This window comes from Equus quagga, chromosome 9 (assembly GCF_021613505.1).
Source record: "Equus quagga isolate Etosha38 chromosome 9, UCLA_HA_Equagga_1.0, whole genome shotgun sequence".
Lineage (NCBI taxonomy): Eukaryota > Metazoa > Chordata > Mammalia > Perissodactyla > Equidae > Equus > Equus quagga.
This window is the reverse complement of record NC_060275.1, coordinates 46,025,782-46,052,278: the sequence shown is the minus strand read 5'-3', so window position 1 is coordinate 46,052,278 and position 26,497 is coordinate 46,025,782. Positions and strand designations below refer to the sequence as shown.

At 43.1% G+C, this 26,497-nt stretch overlaps 1 protein-coding gene across 2 annotated transcripts in view; it reads right to left on the bottom strand.

The window, feature by feature from the left end:
* Positions 1–26,497, bottom strand: part of KCTD1 (potassium channel tetramerization domain containing 1) — a 91,957-nt gene that overhangs the window by 27,320 nt on the left and 38,140 nt on the right. The window contains exons 2-3 of one of the 2 annotated variants that reach the window (XM_046671247.1): positions 19,430–19,608; positions 14,548–16,472 (exon numbers count right to left, since the gene is read on the bottom strand). In XM_046671247.1, coding sequence (XP_046527203.1) covers positions 16,382–16,472; positions 19,430–19,608 — 270 coding nt within the window. In that variant the 3' untranslated portion in view covers positions 14,548–16,381. Of the gene's footprint in view, positions 1–14,547; positions 16,473–19,429; positions 19,609–26,497 lie in introns of those variants that run through there. The other variant, XM_046671246.1, reaches the window with a different exon arrangement.

Sequence of the window (26,497 nt, the reverse complement as noted above, 5' to 3'; positions counted from 1 at the left end):
TGCCAAAGAGTGAGCTGGCTGTCTTACAGACTTTATCTCACTTCATTCTTACAGCGATCCTATGAGATGACCACATCATTCCCATTTCACAGACGAGGAAACGGAAGCCCAGAATGCCTGTCACTTGCCTTAGCTTCCAACCTAGGTCTGATTCTAAAGCCTGTGTTCTTGACCACTAAATATAATGCCTTTTTATTTATAATTAAAAAAAACACCACACACAAAAACAAAACAACAAAGAAGAAGAAGATAACTGAACAACTTCCCTTGAGAAATGCACAATTGTTATAGTTCAGTCGAGTTTGCTAATGTTGCATGTTATCCCAAGTTTGGTTATTATCCACTTGGTAGGGAAACTAACTTAATTCCTAGCTGGGATACAAAAAGTTGAGGCTCAGGGGCTTGGTGTAGTTGAGAGCTGGGGATACGGAGAAGATACCCTACACTGAAGGGAACTGAATGGGACCAAAACACCCCAAGACTTCAGAGGTTACTCTCAAACTGTTGGCATACCCGTGAAGGGGCATAATAAGGAATGGGAAAGTGAGGATCCTTAGGACAACGAAAACTTCTGGAGAGAGGGATACACAGGAGGTTCCAGTTCCACTGACCTTGCAGCTCTTGTGTCCCATGTTAGCTGTGTCCCTACACCGAATCCTGACAAACCCCTGTGAGGTTTTCCTATAGTTTAGGAAGTTTAGCTTGGAGGGGTTTCCCACACCCAATCCTCCTTCCAACGCCTGGTGAACGCCAAGCCCATCAGCCACCAGGGCATGTAACACGACACCAGACCAGACCCCACTTTACCGGAGGCAAGTGGCTTAATCCTTTCAACTCCCCAGAGCCGGGCCACACTTGGTAATTACACTGGGAGGCAGGCGGTGGGAGGAGGGCTCCTCTGTGGAGCCTTAGGGTGGACTTGCCCAGGGAGGGTGGAGGAGCCCCTGCCCAGAGGTGGGGCTGAGAACAAAGTTCCAAAGACAGATGGAGGGATAAAGATGGTGAGAAAAGGGCAGGACACAGCTTGTTGTGACTTTTCACCCACTTAGCTCTCCTGTGCCAAGAAATGCCCCTTTTTTTCCACCTCTGGGCTTTCAAGCCATGGAAAATAGGGTTTGGACATGAGGAAAAGATTCAATTTAGTTTCTGGTCCAGCTTTATTTCGCTGGCTAAGAGATTCAGAGGCAACTTCCAAATTACCTCTTTAGCACTACTTTTTGGGGATTTTGTTTTTTGTTTTTTGTTTTTTGTTTTTTTTTGGAGGAAGATTAGCCCTCAGCTAACTACTGCCAGTCCTCCTCTTTTTGCTGAGGAAGCCTGGCTCTGAGCTAACATCCGTGCCCATCTTCCTCTAGTTTATACGTGGGACGCCTACCACAGCATGGCTGCCAAGCAGTGCCATGTCCGCACCCGGGATCCGAACCAGCGAACCCCGGGCCGCCAAGAAGCGGAACGTGCGAACTTAACCGCTGCGCCACCAGGCCGGCCCCAAGGGATATTTTTAAATTATAAAAGTGATGCCTATTCATTGTTAAAAATTGGAAAAGCATAGAGGACAAAGAAGCAGGAAAATAGAAAAACAATCTGCCATGAATCCACTAATCAAGAGGATATTACTTTTTTAAAAATCAGATTTAAAGAGTATTTTTCTATTGAATAATTTTGTTTTCGGAAGCACTAGCAGCTTCATACTTTTTTATGGCTACTAATCCACATTAGTAGTTTCCTGACCAAGTTTCTCTCCTTATATCTGAAACCTAAGAAAGATGGCAGATGGGGTAGAGCACTGGGTGCAGGTGCACACATTCGTTTGTGCATGTGCAATCGTGAGTGTGTGGGTGTTTGTGGGTGTGTGTGTGCATGAACGAGAGGTGTGTGTGTGTGGAGAGCTGTCACTGCAGGTGGAACCTGTACTCAGAACAGCAGGGAGGGAAAGACACATGGGAAGGAGCACTGCCACCAGTGGGGACCTTTTCCTCTCTTCTGCTGAGATGGGAGAGGAAGAAAAGAAGTGGGTGGAAGGGAAGAGAAATGCTAGGTTGATATCTGAAACTTTCTGAAAGGTGGGCGTTCAATATTGTATTCTCTCTATTTTTGTACATCTTTTAAATGCCCATAGCAAAAACTTTTTCTTATTTAAAAAGGAAATGTTACACTGGACATTATTATAATGTAAAAAAAAAAGAAAAAGAAAGAAAGAAACCACAGTCAACTTATTGTTTTTGAAGTCTGAACGATCATAAATAGCATTTAATTTGCTTAAAGTTTCATAATTGTTAAAAAAGAATTCTAGGGGGGCTGGCCCGGTGGCACAGCGGTTGAGTTCGCACGTTCTGCTTCGGTGGCCCGGGTTTGTCGGTTTGGATCCTGGGTGCAGACATGGCACTGCTTGGCACGCCATGCTGTGGTGGGTGTCCCATGTATAAAGCAGAGGAAGATTGGCATGGGTGTTGGCTCAGGGCCGGTCTTCCTCAGCAAAAAGAGGAGGATTGGCAGCAGTTAGCTCAGGGCTAATCTTCCTCAAAAAAAAAAAAATCTAGGAATCGTTCTTCATGTTTCACAGTTGGGATTTTGTCTATATTTCATGAACACAAAAATTAATTCAGAGCTTGTTATAGAAACGAACAGGAGTAATTTAGAGAAGAGAGAAAATACCTTCTTAGTAAAAAGAAATTATATCTACTTATGAGGAAGTAATGTTTCCAGTACCTGTTTCCTGAGGCAGCATCATTTTCTTAAATGATACACAGAACTGAGGAAAGTAGGGAAGAAGTAAAAGATAAGTTTAAGATATAAGAGAAAGTGCGAGAGCACCAACAACTCCAGGACTCAGCATTTTGGAGAACTGATCACTGATTGCTTGGGGGCAGCTCCAGGCCACTCAGGGCCTGCTAATCCTCTAGGAACCTCATGAGTCCTCCCCATGACTCTTTGGCAAGAACATTTTTTAAATTAGGAGAGTTACATTGACTGTTTACTATGAAAAATGTCTTATTACAATTAACCTGATTTTAAAAAGCCCAGAATTTACATAAGTAGGCTTTTCGTTTCTACCTTTATCGAATGCCCACCATGTTCCTGGTACTCTGCCAGGCCTCTTAAAATGAGCATCATACAGTCCCACTGGAGCCATGGAGGGACAGAGGAGAGGGACCTCGCCAGCCCGAGGCAGGCAGGGAAGGCTTCCTGCAGGAGGCAAGCCCTGTACGGGGTTTTCAGGATCACTAGGCATAAGAAGGAGGGATTTCAGGCAGGAGAGAACACGATGGGTGAGCTGGGGACACAGCGAGTGAAGAGCAGCTCTCGCAAAGCGTTGACCTGAGTGGGGAACATACGGCACGATTATTCACAAGAGCCCAGGCCTGGTTCATTCAGTATGTTGCAGGAGCCCCTGGAACAGTCAGCTCCAAAACTCACAGACCTGGGTCTGAATCCTGGTTTAACTATCTTTAAGCCTAATTCAGTTTGAGTTTTGATTTCTTTATCTGAGAAAGGGGGTTATACTTAACACAAAGAACTCTTACGAGGAATAAGTGGATAATAAGGGATTATAATAAATGGATGTCTAATTTACTGAGTGTTCACTACATGCAGAGCATGGTACTGAGTCTTCACAACTTGACTAGCCAGATCCTATCATCCCCAGTTTACAGGCGAGGGCACTGCAGCCAGCTAACCAAGCCCGAGGCCGGAACTCACAGTCGGGCGGGTGGACGGCAGGGCCCGGCGCGCAGCCGCTCCCTCACTGCCCAGTGGTTCCCCCTCCTCGGGTGGCGCTGGGCCGGCCTGCACGGGTTCTGTAAGTGCTGACAGGTTTTCATCCTTCAGCGATGATGTGTTATGCCAAAACAGAATTCTGACTGTATATAAAATCCTTTTGGGAATCTAGAATTGGACGAAACCTTTTAAGATCACCTGGTCCTGCTCTTTGCTTTGAGCAAGTGTCTGTTTAAAAATGATTTCTAGGGCAGATGGCTATTTTTTAAGATCAGCCCAGGGTCAGATCACCATAACCTCCCTTGGGAGCCCACTTTGGTATTTTCGGCTCAAACAGTTTCTGTTTAGGTTTTCTCTTGCTTTCTCTTTGGGCAGGCAAGCCTGCACATGTGCACATGGGCCTGCCCCCACAGCCCGCCCCCAGCCTCCTCCCAACACTCTGTTCTATATTTGGAGGTATTTTTGACACTCCTTTTTTCTCTTGATTTAAAACTTTAGAATATGTTTTCCATTTTACAATAATTACTATTCAGAGAAAAGAATGTGACAATAGCTAACAGTTTTTGAGAGTTTGTTAGGCACTCTGCTAAAATCTTATGGATTATCTGATTTAATCCTCACAACTCTATAAAGTACTTACAAGTAATATTTTGACTTTACTGATGGCGAAACTGAGGCACAGAGCCATTAGGTAACTTGCCGCGGGTTGCTGAGCTATGTGGTCTCTTTTCCCTGAAGAGCAAGGGCCAGCCCATGTTCAACACTGTCCCCGACTCAGGGTCTGTCTGACCCAGAATTGCCAGCTCCCCTCTCGCTCTGGCAGTACCTGCCATCCTTTCTTCATGTTGCAGTTTCACTCCAGTTTTCCTTCTTTCTTTTTTTTTTTTACAACCTTTTATTTATTTAATTATTATTTTTGTTTCTTGGGGTTTTTTTTTTGAAGAAGATTAGCCCTGAGCTAACATCTGCCACCAATCCTCCTCTTTTTGCTGAGGAAGACTGACCCTGAGCTAACATCCATGCCCATCTTCCTCTACCTTATACGTGGGATGCCTGCCACAGCATGGCTTGCTAAGCAGTGCTAAGGTCTGCACCCGGGATCCGAACTGGCAAACCCCGGGTTTGGAACCAGCAAATCCTGGGCTGCTGAAGCGGAACGCACAAACTTAACTGCTGCACCACCGGGCTGGCCCCTCCACTCCAGTTTTCTTGTTATACAAGGTAATTCTTTTGCATGTGTTCCCACTGAATTTAATCTGTTTTGGAGTGACCGTTGTTATTCCTGGGCTTCTGAGCATCAGCAGCCCTAACTATTGAACCAGTGCCTTCCTCCAGGAGGACACATCCCTGATCCTTCCATCTATGCCATCAGTCTCTCTAATAAAGGGAACAGACTCTCGGCCTGTTCCTCTGAGATTGCTGCTTTCCCAGTGGCTCCACCCTCTCTGCTGTACTTCGAGATCATCAACGAGAACAGGACATGAAATGGAACTTGTCCCCACTTCCTTTGGTGTTTTACGATTCCAGACTGTAAGAATTCACTTACAATATGCCATAGTAGTCACTTCAAATAAAAGCACTGTATTAATTACATGACACTACGAGAGGACTATGGCGAAGCCAGCTGTTTCTATTTTCAATGAACAATTTTTTCCTACTTGTAATGGGGCCAGTGAAACAGCAGCTTACAATGAAGTACTTAAATCTTTTGCTTAGTACCTATAAGTGAAAAACCAGAGGCTTAATACAGTGCTTAATAAAAAAAGAAAGAACAGGAGAAATATAACTTACCTAAAGACTAGGTAAATGCTTTCGAAAACCTAACAGAAGATGTCTGGAAGAAAATAAGTGACTCTACCCTGATTCCTTTGTATTCCTTTTCCATCCTTCACACACACACACACACACACACACACACACACACACACACACACACTCCTTCATTCCCGACGTCATTCAAGGGTCTTACAGCAGCAGCAGAGTATCATTCAGGTATTCAAGAGTATGGAGAGGTGGTTGGATGAATGAAAATGAATGAATTATTCCACAGCTGTCTGACTTCAGAGTGACTAGGAAGCTTAAAAACACTTTCAGAAACCAGCTTTAAGATGACAAAATCAAAGGGAGGAGGTTTAGCCTCAGGACTGTGAGTTATACATCCTTAGAGGAAGGAAAGCAAGCTGCACACTGGACTGGATGAGACTCCTTTTTACCCAACTTCAAAGGTATAGAAGCACTTTAAAGAATGTATAAAATGTCCATACCACCCTTCTGTTTAAAAAAAGCCTAATTGTTTCTTCAAATCGTGATGGACAATGTGCCTGGTTGGCTTTATACGCTGAGAAGCTCAAGATTTCAAAGGTATGTCGCAAGATTATTTAAATAGTCACCAAATCAAAATGACATGTGAAAAATACTAAGTTTCTATCAGCTCATGACTCAAAGACAACATTCTCGGGCGTGTGGAGTTGGGCAATAATGAACGAGGCCGCTGACAGCACTGTGCCTTTGGCTGCACCACGGCTGGCAATGCGGTCGTAGGTGTGTGTCTTGCGAAACCGTCGCAGCCCTCCTGGGGCTCAGGCCTGCTTTGTCAGGGTTCAGGAATTTACCCAGAGGCACCCAGCTGGTCCATAGATTCGCTGGGCGGTAGGCATATTTATCAATATTTCTCCCTATCTCTTCCGACAAAAAAAAAACAGAACCAAGCCCTAAGCTGCAAAGTAAAGAAATGAGTTTCCCAGCTATTCACAAGAACTTCTCATTTTTTCTCTTCCTTTTCAGATGATCATACACAAAAGGGGACAAGTCTTAGTCGTCATTTGACTCCACTGCTTCCCACGGGGACTGTCCCTATAACCTGTCATTTCGAAGTCCTGCTGAGACGTGCACTAAAGCCAAAGCTCATTTTTCTCATAAAAACTTTCGCGAAGTTTAGATATCTATATAAAGGCAAATGGGTTCTTTAAGAGCCTGACAGGCTGTGTACTTGGCAATGCAAACCGTACCGTCATGTTCGGTGTTTCTATTCGTCACAGCCATCTAGCCAGGGCGAAGATCAGAGCTGCATGCAGAGTAACACGCTTCCCTGGGTTTGCCTGGTTGTTACAACTAAGTCCATTTTAACGTTTTCTCTGAATTTTCTCTGAATTCCCCCCTTCGTGCATCTTGTTCCTTCTTCAATGTATCATCAAAATGGTGATGTTTTGATGAAGTACCCTCCTTAGGGCTCCTGAGATTATAGATCAGCAGGATACACTTAAAAGAGCCTTCCTTTTTTCTTTTATATTGACTGTTTGCACCGCTTTGAGACCAGAGGAGCTTTCATTGTTCAGGTAAGCTCTAAAGCCCTCAGGGCCTTCTAAACTGTTTTTAAAAAAATCAATTTTTGGAGGGGTGGCAGGGGCCTAGCCAAGGCTTAATTAGGCTGGGTGGGAGTTCTGGAACACATCACGGAACAGGTTTGGGCGAGCTGAAATTCACCTTTCAGTTACAAAGCCCTCTCGGTCTGGCAAGGTTTGCCATTGTTTGAAAGAGGTGGTTAGCTGTCATGCACAGTTGTAATTTATCTTCTGAATATGGGGAATACAATAAGAAGAGCTGCACAAGAGTAAAAATAATCATTACCACCAAAAAAGATAAACAGTAATGGCATTACTAAGCAAACCAACACATGGCATTTAAGTAGCTGTGGGAAGCCATTATCCAGTGACAGTGTCATTTCCACGGATACTGCATCTTGATTAGATTCAGACAGTCCAGCAAATAGCCAATATAATTGTGGGACTGAAACATGGTTTTTTTTTTTTTTTTTTTGAGGAAGATTAGCCCTGAGCTAACATCTGCTGCCAATCCTCCTCTTTTTGCCGAGGAAGACTGGCCCTGAGCTAACATCCGTGCCCATCTTCCTCTACTTTATATGTGGGATGCCTACCACAGCATGGCTTGCCAAGCAGTGCCATATCCACACCCAGGATTGGAACCGGCAAACCCTGGGCCACTGAAGCAGAACGTGCGAACATAACCACTGCGCCACTGGGGTGGCCCCTGGATTTTATTTTTTAACCTTTTCTTTTGCAAATGGGATTGCCACCAGACTGGAGCTTCTGGGTATGTGCCATGCACACAGCATGGAATACGTATACATGAAACGTATACACCTCGTAAGAGTGCATCTGACTTAGCCCCACCACCTCACACTCCCCCATTCTCCCACACGACCATCCTGGGCACAGTCAGAAGCCCAGCATGTAAACATATGCAACCCCCTCAGCTTGCTGCTTTGCGGATGAAGTGTTGCTACTTTCTATCTCTAGACATCTTGAGAGTAATCTTTCAGAAGCAGAATATTGATAATTCATCTATTGAGGCTATAAATCCTGCACTTCTAGTGAAAAGAAATGGCATTTTAGTGGGTTATTTATAAAATGATGATAGACTGAACTGTCTGGCAGGCAGACGCACACCTCAGGTTTCAGCAGAGGGCATTTATGTTCAGGTGACCCATAAGGTATCCTTCAGTGTGACTTTCTGAGGTTTATTATTTTTTTAAAGTCCTCAAAGTTTAAATGCAAATTATAAAATCATGTGTTCTGGTTGTGAATAAATGCCTCTGTTTGGAACTTAAGGGGGAAAAAGTTTATTTTCTGAATTGGCTTAATAAAAAAGACTCCCCCCCCCCCCCCCCCGCCCTGCCTGCCGAACTTGAGAATAACTTGCACATCATTGTTGTAGTCCAGCAAGAATACACACAGCATGGACACCTCACTGTGCCCTGAAGTAGGGGTGCTTCTCTTCTGATACAAGGAGATTTCGTATCTGTATGAAGGAGATCACGCTGGCCTGGGAAGATGGCGTCAGAGCGATATGGTGGACGCAAGAACAATGCGGTGGGGTGTAATAGTCCTGCCCACAAAGCTCTCTACGTGGCCAAAATGCACTTCGTCTTTTGGAAAGTCACTTAAAATGTTTTAATGCTGGTCCTCATTTACCAGGAAGAAGCTCTCAAAGCGCTCAGCCAGAATCAGAGTTATGTGACTGACAGAAACTACTGGGTTTGAGGAGCCAAAGTCATAGGAGACCCGGGAGCTGGGCTGTGTGAAATAACACCGTCGATTTCAAGCCCTTTTAATGTTACTGTTCTCAAGAACACAGTAAAGTGGAGCATCTTTTTCACATATTAACTTTGTAAGAGGTTACCAGAATCTTCTATGGAATTCTTACTAATTAACTTTTCAAACAGTTTATTATTATAAAAGTACTTTCTTGTAGTACTTTCTTGTAGGGTGAGGGGAAACATGAAAATTCAATTAAAAAAAGAGCAAAAATGACCTTGGCGTGACTTAATGACTGCTTTCACCACGACCGATCAAAATGAGCACAGTCAGTAGTATTGTCCTGAGTGATGAGAATCAAGGCAGAATCCATAAGAAAAGCCTCATTTTTTGTTTTTTTTTAAAAAGATTGGCACCTGAGCTAACACCTGTTGCCAATCTTCCTTTTCTGTTTTGTTTTTCTTCTTCTCCCCAAAGCCCCCCAGGACATGGTTGTATATTCTAGTTGTGAGTGCCTCTGGTTCTGCCATGTGGGACGCCACCTCAGCATGGCCTGATGAGTGGCGCCACATCCGTGCCCAGGATCCAAACTGGCGAAACCCTGGGCCTCCGAAGCAGAGTGCGCAAACTTAACCACTTGGCCACGGGGCAGGCCCCAAAAGCCTTGTTTTAACAACTCATCCCTGGCCACCCCACGCTGTTCCCATCATGCTGCACGCTGATGCATTTGTTCCACCACCCTTCTCTGTACCCTCTCTGGTACCCAAACTCTAAGATGCAGGTGGATCACCTGGATGCTGAGGAAAACTACAGATTTCTCTCGAATCCTGAGATGCAGATTACATACACGGTGGGTGGAACCCAAGAATCTGCATTTTTTCAATCATCTGGAGATGACCCTGATATGGGGGGGTGGGGTTAGGGAGGAGGGATCAGGTGGAGGAAAACATCCTGAAGGCAGGTGTCACGCTTCTGTTAATCTGGCTCCTTGGTGTCTGGGCTGCGAGTGGATTGATTTATTCCTTTCTCCTTACTCTTTCCCTTCCGGGTAACTAGACGAGAAAATCCCTTTCTGGTCTCTGCCTTGAAGAACAAAGGACGTCAATCTTTGCTGCCCAGATTGGATTCAGCCTGCCATTAAGTCTTACCGTCACCCTGCACCTGATGATTCAAAACGTTTGACCTTCCCGCTGCAGCAGCCCTGTGGCGGCTGAGTTGCTCCAGGTCATAGCAAAACTCATCCAACTAACTAAGCAAAACTCATTCAACATTCAACAAATATTTATCAAGCATTTCCTAGGTGCCAGGCACAGTGTGCAGGGCACTGAAGATGACTGGGGGATCTATTATTTGCTTAAAAACCTATGACATAGTTTTGGAGAGCATGTTTTAGAAATGAATTTTTAAAAAATCTTTAAAACCTTTTTCTGATTGGGGCATGCATGTGTGTTTTGTGCATGTGTGTTTTGTGCAAAGATGTGTACCTGAGATAGCGTGCTGCACTGTGGGGCACTCTTGGTTCTACTGTCCCACTAGCAACAGGAAGGGAGGAGCTGAGCAGGAAGCAGGTGACTAATGCATCCCTGGGCCTAGACACCCCCACCATGATGAACAGCCTTGCACATCCCAGGTGGTCCCATGTATCATTCCTCCCAGGGTGGGTGGGCACAGCGTGCTAGGGCCAAAGCTGGTCACTGAATGCGCTGCCAGTGATTTTCTCTTCACAGGTATAACCAAGCAGGCATCAGCAAGTGACAAGGTCACTGGTTCAAGGCCATCCTTGTCCCTTGCTGCGGTCAGACTCTGTGCACTGGACACTGGGGCCTGAAAAAAGGAAATCCTGAAACCCATAGGCAAATAAGGCTCATTTATCCCATTGCTCAGCCAAAGGCAGTGTGCTTTTCAGACTTTTAAAGTCATGACACACATAGAAAATGATAGCACTGTATTTGTACGACACTGGGGCAACAAGAGAAGGCTGCTCATGGCTGGAGGTGGCCAGCCGGGGAGCTCCAGCTACCCGGGGGGCTGAAGGGGTCACCATATAACCCGCACCCCAGCACTGACTGAGAAGCTCTTGAGTGGGCAATTAGGTGAAGGCCACCTTGAGAATAAAGTGGCCTGAGATATTGTGGATGAGCTGCTCTCTTGGCTGAAGACCACGTTTAGAACACAGTTCTGGGAGGTGGTAAAATGGACCACATGGCTGAATATGCGAAGCATTAAAAAATCCCACGTCAGGCCCTGCTCCCGACGAAGAAATCGGAATCTTTGTGGGAAAGGCCAGGTTTTTTTTTTAAGAGCCCCAGTTGATTCTAACATGCCCCTAGGGTTGAGAAGTAAGGCTACAAAAGAGGGAAAGACGAAGGTCCAGGAGTCAGAGTGGGAGCTGGAATCCTGGCTCGTCCCCATTTGCCAAATAAGAGTGAACATGTGGCTTAGCCTCTCAGACTTTCAGTGCTCTTATCTGTTAACTGGGGTAAACAGCTCCTTCTTATAAGGTTATGGTGGCACATTAGATGAGGTAATACACGTAACGAACCCAGCCCAGCCTTTAAACTATACTTCCTATTTTGAATAGCTGTACCCAATTATTTGCCCTTTATTGTTTTTTTTATAGCTTTTTTTTTTTTTTCTGAAGAAGATTCGCCCTGGGCTAACATCTGTTGCCAATCTTCCTCTTTTTGTATGTGAGCGGCCCCCACAGCATGGCCACTGACAGAAGAGTGGTGTAGGTTGGCGTCTGGGAACCAAACCTGGGCTGTCGAAGCAGAGTGCGCCAAACTTAACAACCAGGCCACTGGGACTGGCCCTGCCCTTTACTGTTTTGAGGATCTGACCTCTGTATACAATATTTTACCCAATAATTAATTCATATATTAAGCAAACTTTTTTTACATGCTTTTTTTCCTCCCCAAAGCCCCAGTACATAGTTGTATATTCCAGTTGTAAGTCCTTCTAGTTCTTCTATGTGGGATGCCACTAAAGCATGGCTTGATGAGCAGTGTGTAAGTCCATGCCCAGGATCTGAACTGGTGGACCCTGGGCCGCCACAGCAGAGTGCGTGAACTTAACCACTATGCCACTGGGCCGGCCCTTAAGCAAACTTTTGAATGTGCACTCTGTAGCAGGCCCAACACTAGGTTCCAAGAATATAAGGATGAAAACTGAGTGAGAAAGAGCTTTCCAGGGAGAGGGCTTCTATCTAAGCTGAGGCTGAGTTCTTGGCAAGCGAGAAGTTAATAAAAATTGAGAACAGGACCCACAGCCCTGCCCTGAGCTGTTTCACGTGAGATACCCAGTGTTACTCCCTGCATCACTGCTCTGCCATCAAAGGCACAGCACGGGGCCATGGATGCTAGAGGTCTGTGGTGGCAAGGTGGCCCTCCCTTTCTTCCTGGTCTAAGCTCGGCAGGGGCTGAGGGATGTCAGCCTTATTATTTGCCTCCAAGGGGCTTCTGCCCACATCTATTTTAACATCTTTCAACTCTCTACATTGGTCAAAACTAAATATAACTTCAGTAACCCGCAAATGCAAAATTAAAGAAAATGTATCAGAAACAGTATTACAGTTAAAAGAACTAGCAAAGTGATGGGAAGTATTATGGTTATACTAGCGAGGAGATCTGAAGATGATCTGGCCTTGAGCTGGTCCACACCCACCGCCCAGAGAGTAGACTGCACCAGGTGTTTCCCTCCCACTGGGATGAAGGGTGAGAGTATATATTTGCTACGGGTCAGATAACAGGAGGTGAAGAACAGAATCCAGAATGGGCAACTGATCCTAGATTGGGGGTGATATGTGACACTGAAGGGACAAAAATCTGCTTCTAAATCGACACTAAATTGTAAACTAGATTTTATCTTGGAAATGTAGATGAACAAATAAAGATGTTTCTTGAGAAAACAAAACAAAACATAGGAATAAAATTATCTTTAGATTTAGTATAGGGGGCAAATGACATCCCAAAGTGGGCCCATTTATCCTGTTATTTTCCTTATTTCCCGCTTCACTTACTACTAACTCAAATACTGTTTATTGTTTGTTTTCTTGTTTATTGTCTGTCCTTCCCCTCCCCCATGTAAACTACAAGATAGCATGGACTTTCGCTGGCCAGTATACGCCCCGGCTGTGGGGGAACACAGAGCAAATCTGTCAAATGAATTAAAGAATCTGACAGAGAAAACTACAGGCACCGTAGTGTGGCTGCATTTTTCTTTGAATTACACTCGAAGACAAGACTTTATGAGTTAGATTACTTTAAAGGCTGCGCTTATTTTGTACCCAAGTGGCTAAGGAAGTTTGCGGAACCCGCCAGTAGGGCAGTGTCTGTTACTGAGGGACTAGCTTTTCAGCATTCAACGGAAAATCCAGTTTCATTGTTTTTTTAAAAAAAGTCTTTTGAAGCTGGCTTCATTTACTCTTTGCCTATATAACTGAGGGGCAATTTTGGAAAAGCAATATTGAAGGATGAAGAGAAGAGACAGAAAAGAGGAAAATTTCCCCTATTATCCTGAAGAAACTTTCCATTTTTCATTTGCCAGGTGCCTTTCCTCCTTTAAATCCCTCCGTAAACTAATTTTCTTTGTTTTTAAGATCGACCAATATTACCACTCAAAGCTGTTCACCACTGGTTAGACTGTCCTTATTCCATGCATTTCCACGGGTGTTTTCACAGCAATGGGACACACACTCTCTTCCCATTTGTGCAGAAACTATATATCTCAGGTCGAATGCCACTCCTCTAAAAACCCCCAATAACCTATTCTGCAATTTTTTTTAAACTTAAGATAGACACTGAATTATAAATCACGCCGATCTAAAGAGCAGGTTATAATAAACGCTTTCTATTCAGTGCCATGCAGTAGTCCTGAAAGAGAGCTCCGTGAACTGTTTGGCAAATAGGATGCATTTATGCTTTGGCATTTTTGTTGAGATCCTGAAACGTGGGCCCGTGTGACAACACTGTTGGACCCTTGTCTCGGGACTGCAGTGTTAAACTGGAACTGTGAAGTCATGAAGTCATAGCACAGAATCCCCAGCCCTAGCACAGGGTTACAGAAAACTCCCTCGGCTGGCGCACAACAATTACATGGAAATCCAAACATTAGAACTCAGTCGTTCCAAGAGCGTGTGCACCAGTCCCTTAATATTGCACCCATCCGACTTTCCTTTCAGTGCAGCTCCACATAAACCATCCTGTGATGGCTCACACATCCGTGAGCGGAGCACGCCAGAAGCCGAATCTCTGCTGGCGAGGCACCCATGCTTGGCATCTCCATTCTAACGCTCCAAATACACACACCCCTTGGGTGGCCGTGGGTGTTGACTGCAAAGCTGAAAGCAGAGTCCCTGGAGTTTTGCAATTACGTACATATGCCAGTGTGCTTAGTAACTCTGCTGCTATTTAGAAGAGACCAATTTAGCATAATCTGCTTATGTAGGAGTTAACTCATGTACTGGGTTTAAAATATACAAAAGCTCTGTTAAGCAGTCAGATCAGATGGCTCAGGGGATTGTAACATGAGATCTTGTCTTTTACCTCTAGGTCACTGGCTGACAGCTCAGTTAGCTCAGACCCCTGCCTTATTACCACCCGATTGGCTTGGCTAATTGGCAGCATCAGCTCACTTCCGGGTTTTCAAAGGTCCACATCTGAATAACCATCCACACAGCTGCTATTAATATTGTTTTTGTTTGAGTTGATAGTGAAGGACGAAATAGACGGAACTCTGAACTCAGACTCGTGTCTTCTTTTAAAGCATAGAATCTTTCTTTAATATCACACACACATGTGCCTAAGAAGACATTTCAGAGTGTCAACAGTGGGAGATTTCAAAAAGACCACGTAATTTGGTACCAATCTTAATTACTTATGACTAATTATTTAGATACCTAGATTTTTCCTTATCAATGATGTTAATAGTAGGTGCCTTGGATTTTTGAATCAGATATATAATCAGGTCTGTCCTTAAAATTTGTGGGTCCCAGGGCAGAGGACAAGGGAGGCCCACCTCCCACATGTCTAGATATTTACAACTTATAAACCAAGCTAACAAACTGTTAAGTATGTTCCAACTTCTTTGTATATCCGTTTAAAATCTTTTCATGATGCTGATGTATTTTTCTTGACTTTTTTTGTTTTACTTATTTGATGTAAAATTACTGCAGATCTGAACTGGGTGTTTTTCTTGGTGATTACAATTCAAAATAGCAACCAGAATTGGAGACTTGCAGGCTCCTCTGAAGGGGAACCGTGTTTATCACTGAGGTCGTGCGGATCAGCCTGTGTCTCGTAAACGCCCCCAAAGAGCTGTTTTGCATCTTACACAAAACACTGGCAAAGACAGAGCACATCACTGATGTACGTGGTACTTCAGTTAATTTGAAACCTTCGGTCCGCTTAGCTAAAAACCACCTGATGATGCAAGTGAGTAACAAGGGAAGTGATTAACCTTGTTGTAAAATTTAAAAGTCAAATTGCTTATTGAATCTGACTCAGGGTATACAAGCCAAAAAAAAAAAGGACATGGGTACACACACAGTGGAACCAGGTAAACTTGGTAATTAAAGAAATGAAAATCAAAAGGTATTTTCTTTTGGTGGAATGACCCTTATGATATAGCATGAAATATTCATTGAGGAAGAGGGCTATATTCACTTGGAGGGACCATACAACTTGGTGTTGTTCAAAGCCAGATGGGGAAAATCAGGATCTCTCAGGAAAATCGCAGAGATTCCCGTTTTATTGGTCTGGGCCAGGGCCTCGCATGGCCTTCTAATGCTTCCCAGGTGCTTCTAAATTTTAGCTGTGTGGTCCACTGTACCACTTTCTGGGGACAATGTTCTAAAGGTGGTCTGTAGCAAAGAGGGCAGTAAATAGAATAAAAAATCACCTACAATATTTCAAAATGGAGTACAGGCTCTTTGTAGGACCTTTGAAATGGCAGAAAGATATTACATCTTTAAATATCACTCGTTACAAACGAATTAGTACTTTTACACTACAAGTCTCCCTTTGAAACCCTAGGAAACAAAACCAAGGAAAGAGTCCCCTCCCCTCCGGGCCACACCCAGGAAAAGGTGGGGGAGAGCAGAGCCAGGGTGCTCTAAGTGGGGAGAGCGGCAGGGAATGGGCCCATAGCATGAGAAGGGCTCAAAGGACCAGAAGCTACAGAACTAATTCTATGGTCATGGGCAACCTAACGCCCCAGGATTTATCCCCAAAGTGCTAATGATATGCAAGAGATTCTCTCACAAGTTGCAAAGAACACCTGACATCTATGGGAAAAGCATGAAGAACTATTTCTTCCCTGTATATCTGACTACTAAAATTTGTGTATGGGTCCCATTAATCTGATTGTTGCTTTGAAATGAACTTTTAATTACTCCCTCCCCCCCACCAAAAAAACCCCAAGAGGGATCAAAGTAACATACAGCAGTCAATTCAACATCTAACCCAGTGTCATCTGCTTTAGCTGTAAGCTATAGAAACAGAAGTTACTTTGTAAGGCTTGTTTCAAAGAGTCTTGACATATGCTCAAACATATCTCCTAATGATAAAAATCATCTTGGACCAGCGCAGCAGTTCTGCAACAGGCAGGGGCATTTAAGATAAAGGATCAGAAGGTGCAGGCGCGGAGTCCCTTGAGCATGTAGTAATCCAGGCAAGAATCCAGAAGTGGAGCTGTTTCCATGGTCTAGGAAATGAAGGAATGGGATATATTTGGAATTTGGAAGGCAGTTGGAAAAGAAACAATTGCTGGGTTTGGCAGAAGATTAAGTATAAAGGCAATAGTATGCGTTGGGCGTGGGGCGATGGCGTGCTTTTCATAATCACATTTAATCCTCCCAATAACCTTGCAAGACATATTTGTGCCTATTTTACAAGAGAGAATACAGGTGCTTAGAAATTGGACCTATCCATAGCCAAACAACTATTAGTGGCAGCGTCAGCATTCAAATCTGGGACTATTAGCTCTACAAATTATTTTCAATGTTGCTCCTGTGATCCCGTGGCCCAGTGGAGACAAGGAAGCATAGGGAAGATTGGGAAAGGAAGATGAACAATTTTATCTTTTCTAATTAAGTTGGTGAAAGAGAAATTCAATTCATGATGCATATAAGCATCAGGCTGGGGGACGGATAGGTTTAATTAAATGGTTTTTAAAAAAAATCTGTATATAGTTCAGTACTGTCCAATAGAAATAAAGAGCAAGACACATACGTAGTTTTGTGTTTTCTAGTGGTCACATTAAAAAAGTAAAAAGAAACAGGTGAAACTAATTTTAATGATATATTTTATTTAACTTAACATTATTATTCAAACATAAAATCAGTATAAAAATTGAGAGATTTTCCTTTTATTCTTTTTTCTGTACTAAGTCTTGAAAAGCCAGTGTATATTTCACACTTAGAGGACATTTCAATTTGGATGGGCCACATTTCAAGTGCTCAACAGTTACACGTGGTCAGTGGCTGCCATGAGAGAGTGAAGATACTGAAGGGACAAGATCCATGGAGGTGATGCACGTCTCAGGGTGTGGATAACGAGGGACAATCAGGAGACTCTTAGAAATACTTATGGACAGGTGGCCACAGGAAGACTCTCCAAATGAGACGCTCTTCGAGGTCTTTAATAACATGAAGGCCCAAAATGATTAAAGTGGCAAATTATTTGAGAGAGAGGGACTGACTAAACAGAGCCTCTCGCCTTCTATCTTCTACCATTGCCAACAGGCCAAGTGACACCAGGGAGCTTCACGAAGGCCAAAACCCCCGTGGGGCCTTAGTTAGTGGGAAGAGACCCATCCAGCTGCAACAAACACTAGAAGAAAACCTACTGCTTACATCATATGCAAATGGTGTAATTATGAACTTCCCTCTGCATCAGAGTTTAAAAATCAGACTGAGGCAAAAGCTCATCAGACCAGACCAGCGAATTTTGCTACAGCTGAGGATTCGTTTTTTGACTCAGGTTTGTTTTGTGCCTTGCCTCCTACAATTAAGCATTCATGAGAAGGGGCACCGGGATTTTCAGTTGTTGCTGTGGGTCTAGCAGAAGGTTAGAAGGAATGGAAATAGCACTTTTTTTTAAAAGAACACTACTTACGATATTCTTGAGAAATATAGCCATCATCTAACACGATTTTGTAGCACCTGTATAATGCACTTAGGGAATTTGGGAACTCAATAATCCTAATAACTGATATGATCATTTCATTTAAAAATACATAGTCTTTTTGGGTAATTGTATTAATAGACATCTGGTTTTTTAAAAAAAATGATTTCATTTTGAATTTATAAATTAAATCTGGAAATTAAGGGGGAAATATTTCATCTGTCTTCTCAACCTTCACATTCTTTCATACAATATCAGGTAGTGGAGTGAGATAAAAAAACAAAAACAAAACACCAGCCTTCGTCCAGTTATCAAGACGACAGTGATTTTTTTTTTTTTGAGGAAGATTAGCCCTGAGCTAACATCTGCTGCCAATCCTCCTCTTTTTGCTGAGGAAGACTGGCCCTGAGCTAACATCCATGCCCATCTGCCTCTGCTTTGTATGTGGGATGCCTGCCACAGCATGGCCTGCCAAGCGGTGCCACATCCACACCCAGGATGTGAACCGGCGAACCCTGGGCCAGTGAAGCAGAACTCATGCACTTAACCGCTGTGGCACCGGGCTGGCCCCGACAGTGATTTTTATGTCAGCGCTATCTACCTAGGCGGTAAGCTACCTGATATCTGTCTCTTTGTAAGAGGATCTTAAAAATGCAATTGATGCCCATCTGAAGCCCGAGTGGTGTGTTCCCATTTCACGTGAGCAAAAAACAGGCAGAGACCCTTTTTCCTGATATTAGCCCACGGGAGCTCATGCCTCGTCCTCTATCCACCACAGAGCTGGTGAAGACAAATTCTGTTGGAGGATCTGGGCATAGCCCCCAAATCTAGGCAGAGCCAGGAAGGTTGCCCCAGGATACAGAGTAAATTGTTCCCCTGGAACTCCTTTAGAATAGGTGGGTGTGGGCCTGGGAGGGGGTATCTCATAAACATAAACATATCCTGCCTAACTGTACCCCACGCTCCCTGAAAAGACACTGTCAATATTTACTTATCTGCCTTGAGCTCTCATAAGTTCCACTGCCCTTTATTTTTTTTTAAACAAGACTATCTTGGCTTCCTGGACTTTTGCATACTGTTCTAAATATACTGCCTCACTGATAAGAGTCTCTCTCTCTTTTTTTTTTCTCTCTAGTTGACAAGTTACTGGGCCAAGTGACCTCCTATAAAATTACAAGAACTGATAAGAAAGTGTGTTTTAGAAGAGGACAGGAGAAAGGTCAGTGGGAGAAATCATGGTCCTTTCTGAACTATGTTGAGAACCATGAATCTCTTTGTAGAACAAAATATCACAGAACTTCATTCTCATGTGACATTTTGACATGTTCATACTTGACTAAGCTGTGGGTCAACCCTGACTCGCAGAAGATTTGCAGCCACATCCAAGAGCGGCCTCGGTCGTAGGGTGGCCTGCCTGGCACTTTCCTGTCCTAACCCTGGCCCTGGCGAGGCCATCCTGCTACGCTGATCAAAGAAAAAACAGTTAGATCATCAAATACATGCACTCGAGTGTGACTTTTCCGTTGTTCAGATTACCTTGATTCAGGGTATTTGGTGAGGGTGGCCAGGCTGCTGGTGTACATGTGGCCGCCCACGTCAATGTGGACGGGCGCATTGGATTTGGTGAGCTGTGCTGGAGTCGGAATGCCTTGGTTGTTCAGTGGAGACGCAGGAGATCTAGTGATCAGAGGTCTTGACATATTGGGCCGACTGTCCTACAGAGAGAGAAGCCAATTTAGACATGTCTTCTTTTTGCACTGGAGAGAAAGGAAACACACATCATAAAGAATAAGCCAGTGACTAGCGTTGATATTCATTCAGCAATAAAATCCAGAAGCTCTTGCTTTTGTTATAATGAATATTTGAAAAATAAATTCTATGACAGAGCAAAGGGAAACTTTGCATGCTCAGGATCAAGGAGCCGAATTCATGTTCATTTCAAATGATCCTGAGCACTGTGACAGCTTATTTTACTAATGACTTCTCACATTTTACAACTGGTAAATGGCATGTAAAGAAATACTGTTCACTCTGAATGAAAAGATAATCCACACTTAAAACAACACACATCTAAATAAAATAGGCATGCTTTCTCCTTCTCTTTGAAAACTCCCTTATTGCTATATGCACTTGGAATAAATACAGACCTTCAGCACTCGTGTTCTGCAAAAAGTTTTCTTCAATGTCTATTTTTCAAATCGGGAAAAAGAGGGCATGACTGGTCTAGCCATCAGCTCACATACTCAAAGCAATCTTGTAAATAGGCACAAGTTTATCAGTCAACAGATTAAAAAAAAAAAAAAAACTACCCACACTCTATGCATTTGGCTCTCTGTTTCTCTCCCTATAAGACTGTGGTCTGGGGACACTTTGAAAAGAGTGTACCCTCCAGTGATAAGTATATGCTTGTGAGCCACAAGCACGCTGCTCTTCTGCACGCCGCGTTTCTTGAGGAGGTCAAGTTCCCAAGGAGGTGCTGAGGCAGATGTCCACGGAGTAGTGGGCAGTCCCACGGCAGAGGTGCAATGGGAGCAAAGAGAGCAGGAACATAGCACATGGTGGCAGCGAGACCATGCTGAAGAAACTGTCCTCTTGAGAAAATAAAATGTTACATCCTTTCCGTGGATACAATATACATATTTCAAACACTCTCCAAACATGGTTGATTGCCTTTAAATTAGAGCCCAAATCACAGACAAGTAAAGTCAGGTCGCTTGTGTTCAATGAAGGGGTCAAATATTTAGAGTCCACATCTGAGGAATAAGCTAGAATAGCATTTGTGTATGTCTAAATTCTGCAAGACCAACACCACTAGTATAACTCTCAGATTTATAATTTTGCCAGAGATTGTTTTCAATTTGCAAACAACGTGTGGCAAAGCCAGTGATAAGGCATAATAAAGGGATTTTGAAAAATGCCTTGGATGGAGATTAAAAAGGGGAAGTCATTTAGTTTTTGTGCATAAAACCCAGCATGATAAAATATAAATTTGCAAAACATCATAGATTTTATGATTGGAAACAGCTTTAGGAGTTACCTGGGGCACAATGTTAGACTACTTAGCATTAACCACATGTCCAGGCAAGACCGTGAACGCACAGGCTTTCCGAAACTCCGCGTCTACTGTGAACAGGCTGGTGCTCGGGCCTTTACACAAAATGCTGACCATCTGTGTTTATGCTTTTCTCCACGCTGGATCAAACAGATCCCAGAAACAGTCACAGAAACAGAGTTAATGTTTTATTTCTTAAATTGGGTGGTGGGTTCATGGGTGTTCACTCTATTCTTTTTTATACTTTCTTGTGTATTTTTAATAATGCAAAATAGATATTAAAAAAAGCACAAAAGGATGTTTGTAACACAACAGAGAAAAGAAGTCAAAGAGGTATTGAATACGAGAAAAAATTAAAGAACAAAGACGGTAGGAAATATAAAACAGTTAAGACTTGGAAATATTAAAAGTAGCATGTTAAAATTCGGATGACCAAAACCACATTGTTTTCCTTTTAAAATGCAATCACATAATCTGTGCTTTTAAGAGATACATACCTCCTGACTTCCTTTTACAAATGATTTCCCAGCTAAAGGCACCCCCCCACACACACACCCTGTTACAATTCAGCCCATCACAGCACCGCGGTGTCTCTAATAGTTTTTCAATTGGACACATTCTATATCCTGCCTGAGGGTGCTCAGGCGAAAATGAACAGATTTGCAGGGTTAATACTGTAGTTAGACTGTGACCTCATTCAGCGCAGCTCTAACACTGTGAGGTCTATATAGAAGGAGAAAAAAATTAAAGCATAACCGATCGGTTGAAGGATTCCAGATTTCTCAGAATCTATCCCATTTACATTATAAATCATAAATGTATGGATACTGCTAAATTTAAAACTAAACCCGTGTTTCTTCAGCTGGGGTGGGGGTGGGGGGAGTGGAGATTAACCCTTAAGGGCAAGGAGAGAGTTCCTGGTGGCTGCGCTCATCAGACTCTATCAGGACCCGGAAGCATAGAAGTGGTCTCTGGTGAGCCCTCCTAGCTGTTTTCCTAGGCTCTCTCTTTCCATCCCAGAAGGTTTCGCTGTTCTGTATGCGGCCCCTTAGTTATGGTCATTTCCAAGGCACTAACTGACATTAGCTAACAGAGTAAAGGCTTTTCCTTCTGTATTTTCTGTATTGGTGAGACTGACAGAACTTTTAAAATCCATGGGCTGGGGTTGAGGGAGGATCTTTGGGGCTGGGAGGTCTTGGCGCTTGTAGTGGACACTTAATATCTAGGTGTTTCATCTAACACAATTCTGGCAAGCTCCTTCCCTCGCCAGTGACTGGAGCTGATGTTTCTCTTCTTTAACTGGCACTGAGGTCCCGGAGGGGATACTGACCTGCAGCAGCCATTTCCCTACCCGCCCAGGAGGAAGGCAACACCCAGGAGGCCTGAGCTGAAAGCTGGGTTCTCACTGACATTGTTTAGACGTGGAATCAACCAACTCTGAGCCTCTATCTCTAAATTTCCTGTTACTTGGGAAAACAAATCTCTTTATTTTTCAAGCTAGTTTGAGTTGGGATTTCTGTTACCTGTCCGGACAGAATACGCTTCATTTACAGTTGCCTCCCCGTGAGGGCATTTGGCTTGGTGAGTCTCGGCCTGTGATGCCAAGAACAGCTGCCGGCTGATGGATGCAGCAGGATTCTGTCATATTATCACCATTCTCCAACTTCACTTCTCCAGCTGCCTTCCCCTTCAATCACTCACCCACCATCGTTTCAGTTTGGATATGCCTTTTAGTATTACTTCCGGGGAATGAAAACCATTAACTTCAACCGGAAAGGGTGCAAATGTCTTGAAGGTGGCATTATCGCTATTGAAGAAACAGCCCAAAGCACTGATATGTTCTGAAAGGCAGCCACGTAGAAAGCTATCTCTGATAAACCCCCTTCTGGGACAGTCTCCTCGCCCAGGGGAGAGGAACCCCACCCCCAAATTACGCTACTTGGTTATTGCCCCTTCCTCGTGTGGCCCGTTGTTCCTTCCTTCCACAATATTTATTAACATCTCCTAAGTGCCAGGCACTGTCCCAAGGGATGGATATACAACAGTGAACATGACAGACTGGTCTCTGGCCTCACTGGGCTTGTTGTCCAGTGGGACAGAGAAGCCAGGAAACAAGCACCCAGCGCCAGGCAGGAGGAGGCCAGGTTCCTGTGGTAGCATAATCGAGGGGATACGTAAGCCAGGCTTGGGGGCTGGGAGGAGGGATGGGGGAGGTTCCCTAGTCTATGCTGAGATCGGATGGATGAGAAGCCAACGCACAGTGGGAAGCTGGAAGGAGGGCTCCAAGCAGTATTGCCAAGGCCCCAAAGTGGGACAGCACATGGTACATTCTAGAAATTATACATTCAGCATATTGTGAGAATTCTCCCACTTATTTTTTCCCCAGGGTAGGGCAATAATGCAGGAAATAGAAGTTTGTAATATGACGATCAGAGAACCACAAAATTAAATGATAACTTACAATAAAAAATAAATAAAACCCACCATAACATCCTTATATCTGGAAAAGGGGAAGAGGAAGAAGAAGGGAGCTAACAGGTGGTTTTCTAAACAGCGCTGTCCAATAGAACTTTCCGCAACAATGGATATGTTATGATCTGCACCATTCAGTAAGGCAGCCGCTAGCTACATGTGACTGAGCATTTAAAGCATGGCTAGGCCAACTGAGGGACTGAATTTTTAATTTTATTTTAATTATTTAAATTTTAATGTAGCCAGTGCCTATCATATTGGACAGCATAGTTAAACCTTGCTTGAATTTTTCTTAATATATGGAAGCTCAAATCACAACAACTTGAACTTATCACTCATGTCTAAATGGAGAAGCAGGGGTATTTTAGAAGTGAATACAAACAGCTTAGGGCCCCACAACACATTCATTTCCCTCTCCCTTTCTAACTGTCTCACTCTCTTCTTTACTGATTTTATGAAAATAAAATAAATTAATAGCCACACAGTGAGGAAAACAAATGATGTCCTGCTGCATAGGCAACATCTATGGATCTCACAGAGACAGCGCTGAGAAAAGAAAAAGAAAAGACAGACTCCAGAGCGCATCCTGCCATGATTCCATTCACAAGAAGTTACAGACAGCAAAATGAATGTTATGACAAAGCTCAGAACACTGGCCACCTCTGGGGGGTAGAGACTAGAAAGGGTAAGAATAAGCCTTCTAGAGAACTAGAAAAGCGTTAAATCTTGATCTGGATGGTTACACAGTTGTATACATATGTACACTTAAGATTGATTCCCTTTATGTTCTGCTTAAAAAGAAAATAAACCAAAACTAATCTTGGAAAAAATTCTTCCAATCAAAACACTTTACTGTTCTAATACTCCAAATTTAAATTTCTAATACAGAAATTTAAATTTCTGTGAAATATTGTCTTTTTTAAAAGCCAAAAAGATGTTTATTATTTGCTCTCATAGGATTCACCAAATCTGACGACAATACTCTGACATGGAACAGCCGCAGGAAATTTTATTTCTAAATCTTCTTTCCCCCATTTCTATCTTATATGGATTTTCTAGGCAGGTTGATCAGTTTATCTTTAAAATTTCCATTTCCCAGCCGCTTTCAGTGTGTGGCTTCCTTGTAGCTTAATCATCCATCTCACCTACCCACCAGGGCGGCAATGATTTTTCGGTAGCAGAGTCCTTCAAGGGCTTTGACTTCAGGCATCTTTCAAAAGAAGCTAATGAAAAATTTGCCTCCTAAATCTAGCCTAGCTGTGTGCTGTTCAAACAGGAGCCCCAGGGGCACTGCCTTGAACAAATGAGCTGAAGTTTAAACTCAAAGCATTAACGACTTTATTTGTTAAGAATGTCTGCCCCTGTCTTATATCACGTTTCACCATCAAATTGGACAATATCACCTCTTTCACTGGGAAAAGAAACAGGTTTCTTGGACATATTTCCACAAAAGCACATCAATAATAAAATACTTATCTATATTATTTGGTAGGGTAATTCATTACATTCAATACAGCAGAGAAGGAACTTAATACAAATCATAACTTTTCCACAAATTTCAACCTGGGTTTAATATACATGTGATATATTTCTATCACACATCCACATTCAAGTAGCATCAATATTATACGGAATACCTGGAGAATGGAGTGTTCTGATTAACTCTATTTTCTGATACTTGGCCTATATTTAGGATATGCAAACTGTAATCAAAGTATCTTAGGCAAGAACACTGACAGTTCCTAGGATGGAAATTTGTGATGACTTTGGGAGTGCTATTTTACCATGGGCACAATCCTATTGGGCTCACAAAAACATCACTTTACTGACCACAGTTACCTAATTGTATAACAAGACTCTCAACCATAAGGTCAATGTATTTTCTAAGAGGCCTCACTGGTTCCTTCATTCATTCAAGTAATAAAGAGGGAAAAAAAATCTTTTCCTATAACTTCATGAGTTAAAAAAAACACAAAACACCACAGTGCTTCGAAATTGATGAGTACTGCATACATAATTTATTTAGAGGATAGTTTCTGTCAATCTCTGAAAACAGCAGAAAATTAGGCCAAAAAGCCTTCTGAGCATTCAAATTTGATGTCAAATATTCCATTTACTTTACTCATAGGAACCCCCTTCAAATTCACAGACCTACTTACTCTTAATTCATGCATGTATAATAATGTGGTCATTGGTTTTCTAGTTCACAGGACAATAACTAATTGCAAAATTCATCCAAAATTAAGTTGTTCCAAAATCAAACCCTAGACTAGCTTAGATTAGAAAGTATATGATATATTGAAGAAAGATTTCTGCCAAAAAACATAAAGAAAAACATTTTTTTAAAGGTAAGACAAAGGGCCGGCCCGGTGGCCAAGTGGTTAAGTTTACGCGCTCTGCTACGGTGGCCCAGGGTTTCGCTAGTTCGGATCCTGGGTGCGGACATGGCACCGCTCGTCAGGCCACATTGAGGCGGTGTGTCCCACGTCCCACAACTAGAAGGACCCACAACTAAAATATACAACTATGCACTGGGGGGATTTGGAGAGAAAAAAGAAAGAAAGAAAGAAAAAAAAAGATTGGCAACAGTTGTTAACTGAGGCATCAATCTTTAAAAAATAAATAAATAAATAAAAATAAAGGTGAGACAACTTTTAAAACTTCATATAGCCGGAAAAGTCACCCATACAGAACAGGCACAGAGTACAGGAGAGACAGCCCTGGGTTTTGGGATCTGAGGACCTGGTTTGAGCTCAGCCTTACCCTTTGTGTGATCTCAGACCTAAGTTCCCAAACCTATCAGACTCCCGTGTCCTCATCTCTAAGACAGGGGTGAATCTTCTCACCTTACTGAGAGGTAAAGCTGGCAGAGGGTGAGACAAGTCTGTGAAAGCATACAATACAGTGCCTCACCTAGAGAAGGAGAAAGGAAGTTTCTTTCCTTTCGCACATGAAAACTGAAATTTGACAATCCAGTAAACCAGATGTACAGAGGAGACGTCTATGGACTTGGTGAGAAGTATACAGAACTTTTTTTTTTTCCTTGCTAAGGAAGATTCGCCCTGAGCTAACATCCATGC